General features: G+C 39.2%; 1 protein-coding gene across 1 annotated transcript in view; it reads left to right on the plus strand.

Annotated features, from left to right (window-relative positions):
* LOC132822667 (phosphoprotein associated with glycosphingolipid-enriched microdomains 1-like) overlaps positions 1-13,062 on the plus strand; it is a 94,173-nt gene extending 81,111 nt beyond the window's left edge. The window contains exons 7-8 of the mRNA XM_060835916.1: positions 1,877-1,936; positions 12,491-13,062. Coding sequence (XP_060691899.1) covers positions 1,877-1,936; positions 12,491-12,994 — 564 coding nt within the window. The 3' untranslated portion in view covers positions 12,995-13,062. The remainder of the gene's footprint in view (positions 1-1,876; positions 1,937-12,490) is intronic.
* The last annotated feature ends 2,173 nt before the right edge of the window (positions 13,063-15,235 follow it).

Raw genomic sequence — 15,235 nt, forward strand, 5'->3', positions numbered from 1 at the left:
TATCGACCCAAACTGCCCAACCTTTTCTCATAAGTTAATACCTTCACGCCAGGAAATCAAACTAGGAAACCTTTAAGAAATTTCTTCCAAAGGAGATCAGAAGCTCTGGATATGATTTTATCAATCCCCAGTGCATTGTGAAAAATTCCTTACTTTTAAGCTCCAACCCTTTTCCAATAATGGTCGACCTTCGATTTGACATCCTAATTATGAGTTTTTCAATGTTCCATTTGCTTTTCTAATGACTTGCTTACATGAAAGAGGAAAAAAGTTACAGTGATATAAGACAAGAATAGGGGAACATGACTAAGTGGTTTTCTTTTCAAAAGAGTTGGCATAGATTTGATGTGTCAAATGATTACCTTATGTGCTGTACTTTTCTATGGTCCTGAAAACATGTACCCAACCCTTTGCATTAGTAAAAGGACTTTTTCTGTCTGTATTAAAAAGGATATCTTTAAGATTTCAGTATTGTGGCCATTTTAGATATCATATTCATGCTATGACCTTGACGGTGATATTCAACATGGTTAAGTGCTGCAAATGTAGTAGAAGGAAAGTGGGCGGCACGGTGGCACAGTGGTTAGCACTGCTGCCTCACAGCGCCTGAAGACCCGGGTTCAATTCCCGACTCAGGCGACTGACTGTGTGGAGTTTGCACGTTCTCCCCGTGTCTGCATGGGTTTCCTCCGGGTGCTCCGGTTTCCTCCCACAGTCCAAAGATGTGCGGGTCAGGTGAATTGGCCATGCTAAATTGCCCGTAGTGTTAGGTAAGGGGTAATGTAGGGGTATGGGTGGGTTTCGCTTCGGCGGGTCGGTGTGGACTTGTTGGGCCGAAGGGCCTGTTTCCACACTGTAAGTCTAATCTAAAATAACAGTTTACAGAGGAACACTATAACGTGTGCTAGGGACAGTCACATTGGCATGGCAAATTGATTTGTAGTTTTATCTTAGAGCTTTAGGTCTGTCTTCTTTCTATCATATTAATGCCAGGTCCTGTCAGTGGCAGAGGAAACATTGACCTCTTTCATGACCTCCCACCAGGCTTGCTAGCTCAGTTCTTTTTTTAAAAATGCTTTCAGTTAAAATGAAGATTTGTCTTATTTCCACAGCCTGTTGAAGTCTACCAGAGAAAGTACAAAGGATTAAATCGCTTCTAAATTGAATTTCAGGACTTGCCATTAGGCATGAGTGACCAACCATGAAACACTAAGATGGCCTAAGATTATCATACTTTCCTGCCTGTTACATAAATATTGTGTTGCCTGTTTGCAATTCTCAAATAGATTCTGGTACAGACTTTTACTTTGTTACATGGAAATAAATTACATAGTGGTAATATCACAGGATTAGTTATCTAGATTCCCAGGCCAATGTTCTGGGAATATGGATTTAAATCCCATTATAGCAGATAGCGAAATTTGAGTTCAATACAATCTACAATAAATAATGGCGATCACGTGAATACTGTCAGTTCACATAAAACCCCATCTGATTCATGAATGTCCTTTAGGGAAAGAAATCTGTCATCCTTATCTGGTCTGGCCTTCAGATGACTCCAGATCCACGGCAATATAGTTGACCTATAACTGCCTTCTTAGCAATTAAAGATTGACAATAAATGCTGACTTTGCCAACGATAACTGGATCCTGTGAATGAATAATTTTTAAAATGCTGATTATACAGACAAAATTCAAGTACCAGCACATGGTACAGGACATAATAGTATAATTGCCATCAGTTCTGAAGTAGGTTATATAATTAAATTTGATTCTTTTATAAATTGTAGCTAACTATAAAGTATGTTTTGAAATGGTGAATTCTGTTAAAATATTATGTTGTACTGTACTTATAGAAATATTTTCCAAATTACAGGGAAAAGGTTACAGTTTCAACAAATCGCATGAACAACTCCATTCACTCACAGATGAAGAGGTTTGTAACTTTCTAATGGTGAAAATTCTTCTTAAGTCTCCTACCTATCAATCCGTCAACCTGTTTCTTTCTTTAGTTATTTAACTATACCTATTGACCTGGTTATAAGTTTGCTTATGATCTATCAATATCTACTTATAACTGAGTCTGTACATGGCTTTTGTTTTTACTGCTCTAATTGTCTTTACTAGCGTGGTTGCATACTGGCCTCTCGGTCTAAAAGTATGGTTTCAAGTCACTTGCCACAGGCTTTGGGCAGAAGTTTATATCGAGGCAAACTGCCAGCAATCAGATTGTATGGCATCTCCAGCAGTCTTGGCAGCTCCAGAGCTCTGTCATGGGTGCTGCCAGAACAGCAGGCAATCTGTTCCAAAAATATGGTCCAGTGCATCCCGAAACACAAATAAGTTGAGAGCATTGGGCAAGGAACATTAGGTCAGCTTATAAAGGGGATCAAGCAATGAAGAATGAGGAGTTTTAAATTCTGTGTGAGGAGAAAGGACCAGGGAACACTACCTTCTAGGGGTGGTACACCCAATGCATAAAAGGCACTCACTGAAGATGGCACTTCTCCTCCACACACCATCCACACCGCCTCCCCCCAACTCCCCCCCCGCCACCACCACCACCACCACCACCACCACTACCACCTCACAACCAGCTTCTTTCCTGCACTTTTTTTTTAAAAAACTTGTAAAATAAAGCCCTCCCACCCACTTTAACCACATTATGGGATGGACAGATAATTACTTTTGGACAGGGCAAAAGTGAGGACTGCAGATGCTGGAAATCATTTAAACAGAGTCAAACAGATCATGAATTCCAGACTTTCTGATGTAATTCTAGGGTCAATTGAGCTTTCAACAAGCTGATTCAATCCTTATTATTTGTTTATATATGGTGAGTGAGCTGCCAATTTTGGCTCCCATCCACTCTCCATATCTCGGAAGTGGGTAGGAAGGTGATGGGCTGGTCTTCTGCCCTACTTTCTGTGGCCCAGTCATTATCAGCAAAACAAATGACATGAACATTTATTTCATTGTCAATCATGGGGATTTGCTATATGTAAATTGAGGATGCTCATCCTACATTACAATAATTATTATATTTCAAGCAGAACTTCATTCATTGTGGAGCTTTGTGATGTCTTAAGGTAAATGAAACATATTTATTTTGTTTTTATCTATCTCAACTCCTTCATAAGCTGACTACATAATAATACTCCACAAACCCAATCTAGGACTTGACTTGCTATAATTTTTTGTCATAACAATGCATCATAAATACATACATATTAAGATTACTACAGGTTTTATCTTCATAAGTTTACAAGATAAGCTTAATTTGATTTAACGGATAATTTCTTTTAACAATAGTGTTTTGAACTGGAGTTCAAAGGGTAACTTTTCAAGGTCATAAAATTTAATGTTACAGTCCCATCTCTGATTCATTTTTGCCATGAGCAAGCAGAAAAGCATATGTCCCATTCTTAGAATATAGGCAGAATGCTACTTCCACACAGCCACTTAAATAGTGGGCTATCTTTGGAGATAAAACTATTTGAAATGAAAATATTGAAACCAAGAAATCTGTTCCAGAAACTTGACATTTAATGTCAATATAGTGTAAGTCAAGTAATAAAGCTGCCCAGGTGATACATTGAACTTCATATATAAATTGTGAATGTATTTCAAAATTCTTGTAATGCTGTGGTGCTTCTGCCAAGACCCCAGAAATAAATAGGTGTCAGCTGTGTTTTCTACAGCGATCACTCTTATACCTTTACTACAGTATTAGAAAAGCTTTTAAGGAAATGCTTTGGGTTTTGGAGAAGTTTTGAATTAACAGGAACGGACTGTGCTTGTTAAAAGACAACATTCTGTATTCATTTCTCAATCATTCTGGGCCAAAAATGAAAGCATAATTGTTGCACAGACTATTAAATTATCAGATAAAGAACAAGACTTGCAACTGACATATGGGCAGAATAAATGTCACCTGTTAGTGTTATAAATCAAATGCTGCATAACAGATTACTTTTTCTGTTGGTTTTATAGAGATATCAATACTTTTAGCTTATACTGACTGCTTCCTCTATGTAAATAGCAGAGTATGGCAATTCAGTATAAACTTAGGTATCCATCTGGCATAAATGAAAAGGAGCCAGATCATAATCAGTCTGATTCTGTAAACAATATCAAGTCAGTCAATTTTTTCATCCTGCACTCATCAGGATAATTCACATGACATGCCCAAATAAAGGGAAAATAACAGTTATACTGTATGGAAGAAGACTGCAGATTGGATGGCAAATAGACTCTGATTGGTAGAAGCATTGGCATGGATAATGCACTAGCTAATGGTGTTCCCTATGGTATATGAATTGCAGTTCCAATATGATGGCAGGTATGAAGGTCATACAATCCAAACACTGGCTATTTATATCAATTTGCATATCCCTTAAGAAGTTTGTGAACCCTGAGTGTGCAACAGATTACACTAACAACCATGTTAGGATTGTCAGTTAGAATTGCATTGTGGCATACTTGTCTATACTGGAAGCTACCTCCATTAATATACAAGGCCCTGTTCTTTGCTGATAAGAAGAACATGTACATATATTACACCTGTTTCATCTCAACAGAATAGTTGACATCCATTCTCTAGTTAATTTTTCAGGACAATGTCTAAACCAGAGTCAAGCAGCCTGTGTTAAAAGTTAAACAGAACTTGGCAGTTAGTGTTAGCTGGTGCATTCTCCATGGCAATGCCTTTATCAGTCAGAGTCCTCTTGTTCATTAATCAGTACAGTCCTCCCAACAAGCGTAAATGTTGTTTTTCTCTTACTTTGATAATTTTTTCAAATAGTCCAGTTGAGTGCAAGGTGAAGCTTCTACAAATTGTGTCTTTTTACAATTGTGCCGTCAAATGAATATTAACTGTTAATTCCTGCAAATATATCCTATTTTCTAAAATGTGAATGAAGAATCATTTCTTTCAGCTGTAGATTACTGTATTCAAAAGGTTAAATCTAAGCTGTTTAGCCAGTAATTTGATCTACATAGACTAACTTACAAGTGACAACACCAAAACAAGCCATTCAACCAAATCATCTTTATTGGTGGTTATCTTCCATGTAAGTAGGAATCCTAACCCTATTCTTTCCCATGTGACTTTATTAATACTTTCTTCAACTACTTAATGGGGCTGTTATTAAATATTGACATGGCCACAGGAAAGAGACAGATTGACAGTGCCTACAGGTTTACAAGGAAGTGACATTATAGATGCATCAAGCCTTAAGGGGAGAGATTTTTTTTCTTAATTTCATGAGGAAAACAAATCATTTTAATTTTAATTGGTGTTCTCAAAGCTTTTTGGTGTTCAAAGCTTTTGGGTGCCCCTTGCAAGTATCTTTAAATCTGAGTCTAAATCTGCCAATTAATCACACAACTCATTCTTTAAATATGCCAATCTTCCATCCAAGCTACGGAGATAACCATGTTTGAGAAAAGTTATTAGATTTGGCAATATAGTTTTTTTGTGAGTACTTTGGTGTCAAGAATTTTTTTTTCTGAATTGATACTTAGAACATAATCTTGATAACAAGTGTGGAAATCGGTTAATTTACTTCCATGCTCTCAATCTTACTGGCAAGTGTAGTGTTATTGGACATGTATCTGTCAAATTCATACTGTGGTATTCAATGTTAATTTCTAAAATATAATAATGTCTATTTCAGACATACTGCACTGGCGATGAAGTGCTTTGAGACATTTGATGGTAATGTTAAATTGTTATATAAATGCAAGTCTATCTTCCTATTCCTACACAAAGTTAGTCAATTGATCAAATGCAGTTGTTCCCTTTTCTGTGCAGGAAAGAAATAGGTTACTTACATTTATAAAGTACTTTTCATGACATTTGAACATCTTAAAGTGCTTTAAAGCAAAGTCTGCACTTTTGAAGTATACTTATTGTGATGTAGTAAATGCAGCAGCCAAAATTACACACAGCGAGCTCCCAAACAGCAAAGTAATAATGATCAAAAATCTGTTTTAGTGACAAAAACAGAAATTGCTGGAGAAACTCAGAAGCTATAGCACCATTTGTAGAGAGAAAGCAGAGTCAATGTTTGAGTTCAGTGACCCTTTTTCAGTTTTAGTGATGTTGAGCAATTGTCACATTGCCAATGTGGGTCTACCTGCACTCCTTCAAATCATGTCATTCAGTCTTTGAAATTGCATTTGAAAGGGCATTTAGGACCTCAGCTTAACATTTCAGGCAATATCTTTGGCAGTGAAGCACTCTCTCAGAACCTTATTGGACTGTCAGCTTAAGTTATGTGACCAATTGTCTTGAATGAGGCTTCAACCCATGATCTTCTGGCTCAGAGGTAAAAATGCTGTCACTGAGTTAACACTGACAACTAAAATTAAATTATATATACAACTGATCCTCAGTAGCATAACATGTACTACTTCTAAGACAGTGTTAGCTATTAAAATGTTTGGTTCAGTCTCTATAGTGTCAAAGTCATTGTCTTTCAGTCTAATAATTAAACTGAATTCATCACAAACCAGATTAAAAGTTACTGCAAAGTTGTTAAGCTTTACTTTACTGTGTTCAATGAGCTCTGCATTCTCACCAAAAAGACATTCGCATGTGAAGGGGTGTTTGATTTTACATTTTTGTCTTTGGCATGCAATGTTAAGGACGTTTTGCTCCGCTTTTGTATGCAGTTATACCGTTTGGACTAGATAAGAAGTATAATGAAGCAGCAAAGATTGAAACAAACCAAAAAGTGCATCAATTTACTACTACTATTGATTTCCATACTGTTAGGTTGATTATTGTACGAGATTGTACTACTTGTGCCATCACTGACAGATCTAATCATCCTGATGACTGTGGTGGACTGCAGTAGATGAGCATTGATTCTGCACACCAATTGGAAATTGCTTTTAATGATGAGCTCGGAAAATTCAGCTTAATAACAAACCAAATTGGGGAAAGTGTACTGCATACAGAAGTGAAAAGAAGCTGACAGGAAGGCAAGGAAAGGGAGTAAAGAGGAAAGCACAGTGGGCTTCAAGAGTTAATACTGTGTGGTTTTGAACTACAGTATGCCATTTGACTGCTTTGGAGCATACATCATTGACTTTCGGGATGGATGATTATCAAATTTGTTCACCCAATAATTAATGGCTGTAGACTAGGCTTTCTACTAAAAGTACACCAGTGGATTAACAAATAAACTTAACAGTATTTTTTTCAGTCTTTCACTTGCCAATAAAATACTCTTTAACCATCTCCACTTTAGTTTACTGTCACCAGTGACTATTATTTGTCCTGATGATCTCCTCCACTATGACAGAGAACAATATAAATTTTAGGAAGTCATAATATATGTACAATTAATTGGAAGATAAAACAAAACTATTAACAATAAAAAAACAGAATATATGTAAAATATGTGGCTGATCAGCACATGTCAGTTAACTGTTGAGTTAATCAAAATTAATTCTGGTTCTTTTTTTTCTGTCACATATCTTGCAGCATAAGAGGAAAATTATGTAGTCATTATCCACTGTCTAGAACTGCCACTGAAAAACTCTTTATTTTCAAAAGTCTTTCAAAATCATTTTTTCCCCCAACATGTTTTAGTTTGTTCCTCACTGCACATTCACCTCAGTTATTTTGACTCAAGTTGAAGAATCAAATTCATCAATACAAGGTACTTGAAGGCCTTTGTGGAAACCCTATTCAGGGCCCCTAGACTTCTTCAACTACACTTTCTTGCCACTATTTATTTGCAGTCATGTAGCAGATGACAACCATGTAGCAGATACTATACAACATCCAAGAGATGAGATTTGTTATCAATTATATGTAACCACAGCTGCAACACAGAGCTGAGCTAACATTCTTACTGATATTATCACAGACTGTATTTAAAACAGTAACATGGGCTATCCAAAAATGTATTTGCAAAAGTTCATGATGCAGCAAATATTGCATCTGTTGTAGCATAAACTTGTTAAGTTCTTCCAAAGCAATATTTCAGGACAAGCTGTCCCTGGATGTCCTAAGAACTAAATCTGTCAGATAAACATCCAAAAATATCTCATTCAAAGTAACTTTTCAAATTCATTCCCTGGACCCAGGAGTTTTGGAACAAAATCTTAGGGAATTTGGATAATCATCAGATTTCTCTCAGAATTCTGTGTTCTTCTTATAGTTATTAATTTACTAATGATAACTTACTGACATTATTGTTCTATTTATATGGAACTTAAAGAAAATGCCGCTAAGTTTTCTTTGCAAGAAGTTAAAATTGTGTTTTCTGATGGAGAGGAAATGGGGTCCTTGTGAGTGTGACAATATTTGCAGGGGATTCATCCAAACAATGTTTCAAACCACAATTCTGTTTTTCATTAAAAATGATTATATTAAATGAACAGTCCTAAAGACCAAAAAAAAAGCAAACTCAAACTTAATTTAGTTGTTTAAACATTATAAAATGTTACAGAATGAAAAAAGCAATACTGATCTGCAGATGGTTTTACTCTCATGCTGTCAGCCTCCTCGTATTTCTTTGTTTCAAGCAATGATCTATCTTTTAATTGAATTTATAGAATCTACTTCAATGTAAAGAGAGAATCCCATTATGTAATTACCATCAACAAGAATGAATCCAAACTTCATTTCATTATTTTGGTGAAATCCCATTTAATAAATCGACTCATTAATACTAATAAACCAGTACGTGTACAGCAGCATTGCTATGTTTTTCTAATAGTTAAGCATTAATTGATATCTAAACCACATACATTGATAAGAAGGATTACATCAACAAGGGTGTAATTTGTTTGGTCACATGCTAAGTCCAAAAAGCATTAATTAGTTACTTTTAAGGCATCAGGTTCAAGCTTCCCAGAGGCCAATATTCCAGACTTGATGTGACACATATGACCAATTCCATGTGTTTTCAACTGTTAAACAGCAAGCACCCAAATACTTCTGTTGGTTTATGCAGAATGATTTCAGGGTATTTGTACAAAATCACAAAAAGTCAACATGCAGTTACTGCAAGCAAATAGGGAGGTAAGTCGCATGTTAACCTTTATCATAGTTACTCAGAAGTTGTGACTGAAATCTTCTAAAGGGAGGATAGTCATTGCAGCAGCGTGGACATGAGTTTGGAGCATCAGGACCATGTGAACATCTTGATACAGCTTAAACTTCAGGATGAACCCTTTAGTTGAAACATCCAAAAGCAATTACTCAGTGTCTGGAAGCCTCCAATAACGTCCCTAAAGTCCAAGACTTTAGACTGCCTTTATTCAAATAGTTACTAAAGAAAGGTTAGAGGTATTAAAAACCTCTTCTAACTTCTGGAAAACTGTTACATTGACCATCATTCACTATTGACTTCTACTTTCAATCCCAGTCTCCACCCCCTCGGAGAGCCATTTCTCCCACCCACAGACTGAAAAATCCTCAACTACTCCCCTCATCTCTCACCCACCTGACTGGACCACATCTGGCAGAGATTTTCCTGCACATTCACCTACCTCCTCTACTGTGTTCGTTGCTCTTGATGTGGTCTCCTCTACATTGGGGAGACAGAACACCAACTCATAGCGTGTTTCAGAGAACGTTTCTCGGACACACACACTCAACAAACCCGTCTCCCAGTGGCCAACTACTTCAACTCCCCCTCCCACACCACCAAGGACATTCAAGTCCTGGGCCTCCTCCACTGGAAAATCCAAGCCATCCAATGACTGGAGGAAGAATGCCTCATCTTCCACCTTGGGATCCTTTAACCACACAGCATCAACGTCGAATTCACTAGTTTCCAAATCTCCCCTACCCCAACCTTATCCCACATCCAACCCTCCAACTCAGCACTGCCCTCTTGACCTGTCCTACCTGTCCACTTTCCTTCCGACCCATCCACTCCACCATCCCACCAACCTATCACAATCACTCCCCACCTGCATTCACTTACTACCTTCCTAGTTACCTTCCCCCCACACCCACCTCACCCTATTTATCTTTCAGCCCCCTTCCAAATGCTTACATTCTTGATGAAGGGCTTATGCCTGAAACATTGACTCTCCTGCTCTTCAGATGCTGCTTGACCTGCTGTGCTTTTCTAGCACCATACTTTTCAACCCTGAGTGGACCCAATACCCACCTTGCTGCACCTGACTCCTGGCTCTTCCCCTAAATTGATTCCTCCTCTAGTCACTCCAGCCGAAAGCCAGCCTCCCACCAACTCCTTTGCAATCGATCCCCACCCTCAGACATCTGTAGGCAACCAGCAACATCCCTCCTGCCTGACCAAACACAACCTGCCTCCAGGCCACAAACCCAAACACCTCACACCCCAACCTGACTTGACCCAACTGCATCCTTCCTGTTCCTGAAGACCATTTTGCACCCCGCCCCCCCCTCCCTGACCAGATCGGTCGCGACAGCCCACAAATCTCCCAAACCCTGGATATGACCCAACCCCAACTTACTCTGAGCACTACCTGCAATCCTGACTTGTCACTCATCTGTTATCCTACTTTTCCTCCCTTCTGCCACCTGATCCCCTCACTTACTTGGCATTTCACCCGTTCACCCACTAGCCATCACAACTCAGTTACCTACCTGGCACCACCTCCTTCACCTAACTGGTACCATGCCTTTGCATCCACCTGGCACCCTACCCCTTCATCCACCTCAATGATTTCAGCACCCTATTCTCCACACGCCTTTACCCAATCTCACCCTTACCTTTACATGTCTCAGTGACTGTGAAAGTGGCATCAGCACCAAGGCACTTTGTACATTTCTGTGTATATTTCTGTCCTGGACTAGACTGCATCAGCTGAGAAAGCTACCACCTTGGATATCCACACAGAGAACACCTGTCAAGATAAATGCGTGCTTTACTTTGTCTGATCAGGATTGGAAATAGGTATCCAACTTGATCAGAACATCAGCAAATCTTGCTGCAGCTAGAGACAGTTTTGGTGAGACTGCAGCTGGAATGCAATGTACAGTTTGGTGTCCTCGCTGAAGGAAGGGGTGCAACAAAGATTTATTAGACTGGACAGTCCTTGCATCCTAGGAAATGATGTGAATAGATTGAATAGCATGAGACTATATTATCTGGACTTGCAATTAATGAGAGATGATCATATTGAAATGAATAAAAGTCTTAGAGGCCTTGACAGGGTAGATGCTGAGAGGCTGTATGTCTTAGCTGGATATTTAAGAACAATTGTTCATAGTTTGAGAATAAGGGATCAGCCATTAGGATATATCCCAGTTGGTCAGGCAGCATCTGAGGAGCATCCTGCTCCTCGGATGCTGCCTGACCTGCTGTACTTTTCCAACATCACTCTAATCTAGACTCTGATTTCCAGCATTTGCAGTCCTCACTTTTGCCTATATCCCAGTTGGAATGATAAAGCAATATTGAATTTATACCGCAATACAAATGTTATTTCCTTGTTTAATTGTTTAGAACATAGAAAGGTACAGCACAGAACAGGCCCTTCAGCCCACAATGTTGTGCCAACCATTGATCCTCATGTATGCACACCCTCACATTTCTGTGACCATATGCATGTCCAGCAGTTTCTTAAATGTCCCCAATGACCTCGCTTCCATAACTGCTGCTAGCAACGCATTCCATGCTCTCACAACACTCTGTGCAAAGAACCCGCCTCTGACATCCCTCTAAACTTGCCTCCAACCCGCTTAAAGCTATGACCCCTAATTTAATTTGTATCATTTACATACAAGAGTCTTGACACAGTAACTCAGCTATAATTATTATTTTCCACATAATTGTTTTTTCTATTTATTCATGGGATGCATGCATCACTGCCTAAGTCAGCATTAATTCCCCTCCATAATAGCCCAGACGGCGGTTAAAAATCAACCCCATTGTTGTGTCTGGAGTCACACGTAGGCCAGATCAGGTAAGGATGGCAGTTTCCTTCCCTAAAGAACATTAGCAAACCAGATGGGCTTTTCCAACAATCAGCAATGGATTCATGGTCATCCATTGGACTCTTAATTCCAGAGTTTTGTTGAATTCAAATTCTATCGTCCGTCATGGCGGGCTTCAAACCCAGTTCCCCAGAACATTACCTGGATTTCTGGACTAATAGTCCAACAATAACGCTACTAGGCTGTTGCCTCCCCTGCATTATTGAGACAATAGGAATCATTGTTTTGAAATTGAGTCAGGTAAACATGACAAATTTGTAAGAATGTTGCTTTTATTTTAATAAGGCCTTAATTCCTCTCATTTAATATTGACAATCAATTAATAATAAACTGTAATAGTTCATATGGATGTTTTAAGTAATTGTTCATCATTAATCACAAGCCCAGGATCAGGGCAAATATCAGAGAGGAATTCTCTGACTTCATTAATGAGACTTCATTAATTATGAACTTCATATTCCACAAATTTAAGTTATTTCCTTCTTGGAATCTATACCATCATATTCTGTACTCGATATACATTTTCTCTTACAGATTGCAGCAATGTATTCCAAGGTGGTTAAAAAAAGTCCCAGAAAGGAAATACCATTATCACTGAATCCAGGACTCCAAAAAGAAGGCAAGTTGAATCATCACTTCTGGTCAACTGGGAATTTAAATGAAGAAGAATCAGAATATGAGTCCATCAAGAGCCCACGGTGGCACTCAGGCACTCAGATAACAGGGGATGAACCTGATTATGCCTCAGTCAATGAGAGGACCTGGGGAATGAAATTCAGAAATGAAGGAGGAGGAAGAGGAAGAGAAGAAGAAGAGGAGGAGGAGGAAGAAGAAGAACCTGACCCAGGCTACGAAGCAATTAACATAAAATGGAAGAAAATTAATGTTGCTATTAAGAGTGGCAAAATACAGAAGATTGCACGTGAGGCACAAACAGAAAACTATTATGAAAGCATCAATGAACTGCAGCAGAGCCGTACCCATACACGAGTACTAACTTCGGGTGATGGCAAAGAGGTCTATGTAACAGGACTGTAGATGTGCATTTCAAAGGATGGAGTAAAACTCCACTTGCAGTTGTCATTTAACTGACAAGTTCCTTTTCTGTAAAGGAGGAAATCTGAGTTAATGGAGTAGTTTGATCATTTTAGAAAATCCATGACTATTGTCTTATGCAATGGCAGACTTTTTAAGTTCAATGTCTGAAACATAAACCACATAATACTATTGATCTACATGTTTCCAATATTAATGGACATACACTTACCAGAACATAGAGGAAATCAAATAACATAAAACACATTTTAATAATCATCACAAATATTAGATTAGATTAGATTAGATTACTTACAGTGTGGAAACAGGCCCTTCGGCCCAACAAGTCCACACCGACCCGCCGAAGCGCATTGACAAAGGTTATTTCCTAATTTGTGTGTTGAATGTTAGTAACTTTTAAAGGAGAAAATAATGCTTATCATGAAGAAGTATATTTATGTAATTTACTCGACGCAATGGTCCCGACATTCTGGTCTCTGAATAGTTGGAGACTAGATGTACCCAACAACTGGGCCGGGTGCTGGCAGGTGGGACTAGATTGGGTTGGGATATCTGGTTGTCATGGATGAGTTGGACCGAAGGGTCTGTTTCCGTGCTGTACATCTGTATGACTGTGTCACTGTATAACATGTATATCAGGACCATGCAAAAGTCCTGACACACTACGCAGCAATTGGCCTGGAATATGAAGCTTAAAATGGGCAATTACCAAGCACTGAAATCCTCTGACAAAGACCCAACTCTGCATTAGAGTTGGTGGGTTCTAACTGATTTACTTCTTTGAGTTAGCCAGGAAAGGTTATGAGACTTAAAACTTGCTGTAACTCCAGGCTAATTATACAACTGCATCTCACTCAGTGACACCACAGTCACTCTCACAGACTCCACCATCCTCACTCCCAATGGATAACCCACATGAACACATACTAGACCAGATCAGGTTCACTCCAAACCCACTCAACCTGTCACCGCCCCCTCTCCCTCCCTGCACTCTGAATCAGAAATCCCTCCACTCCTGATCCAACCCAGTCTCACACCACCCTATTTCATACAGCAACCTCCATGCAATGAATTAGGCAGCAAAACATATTCAGAGATTTACAGAGCTTATTGTAAGTTTATGGTTTAGCACAAACATCAATATCTCCCTTTCCCTTCCCTGTCCAGGAGCCAAAATCTCACTGGGAAAGAACTCAGTTATTTGTTTTTTTAAATCGACCTGTTCGGATGTGTTATAACACCTCTGAAGTAGGTGGAACTCGAACTCAAGCCTCCCGGCTCAGAATCATTCCTTTGTGCAGACATTGGGCCCCAGTGAGCTTCCTCACAAGCTCTATGTCCACACACTCCAGCACTTGCCTCTCTGTCAGGACATGGTTGTTCACCACCAATGAGGAGCCTTTCCCAATTACAGCATTCTCTTCCACCAAATGACTAAGGAGTTAAACTCTGGGGAGGGTGGAAGGAGGGCAGGGGTTTCACACAGACTCAGCGTAAACTTTTTGGATGAGAATTTAGGAGGCACAATCAGTAAGTTTGCTGATAGCAGCAACATTGGTGGTATAGTGGACAGTGAAGAAGGATTACAAAGGGATCTTGATCATTTTATTTAATGGGCTGAGGAGTGGCAGATGGAGTTTAGTTTGGATAGATGCAAGGTATTGCATTTTGGTAAAACAAACAAAGGCAGGGCTGGTACGGTTAATGGTAAGGCCCTGGGTAGCATTGCCAAACACTAGAGAGACTCAGGGCTTCAGATGCATTGTTCTTTGAAAGTTGCATCACAGGTAGAGTGGTTGAGAAGGTGTTTAGCACGCTTGACTTCATTGCTCAGAGCACTGAGTACAGGAGTTGGTATGTCATCTTGCAGTTGTACAGGGTGTTGGTAAGGCCACTTTTCAAATAATGCATACAATCCTGGTCGCCCTGCTACAGGAAGGATTTTATTAAGTTGGAGAGGGTCCAGAAAAGGTTTACCAGGATGTTGCTAGGACTTGAGCTATGAGAAGAGGCTGAATAAGCTGGAACTCTTTCCACTAGAGCATAGGAGGTTAAGGGATAATCTCACAGAGGATTATACAATCGTGAGGGGCAAGGATAAGGAAATAGCAAAGCTCTTTTCCTTAGGATGGGGGAGTTAAAAATTAAAGGACATAGGTTTAAGCTGAAAGGAGAAAGATTTAAGAGATCTGACGGGCAACCGTTTCACATAGAGGGTGGCTT

Source organism: Hemiscyllium ocellatum, chromosome 15 (assembly GCF_020745735.1).
Source record: "Hemiscyllium ocellatum isolate sHemOce1 chromosome 15, sHemOce1.pat.X.cur, whole genome shotgun sequence".
NCBI classification, from domain to species: Eukaryota; Metazoa; Chordata; class Chondrichthyes; order Orectolobiformes; family Hemiscylliidae; genus Hemiscyllium; species Hemiscyllium ocellatum.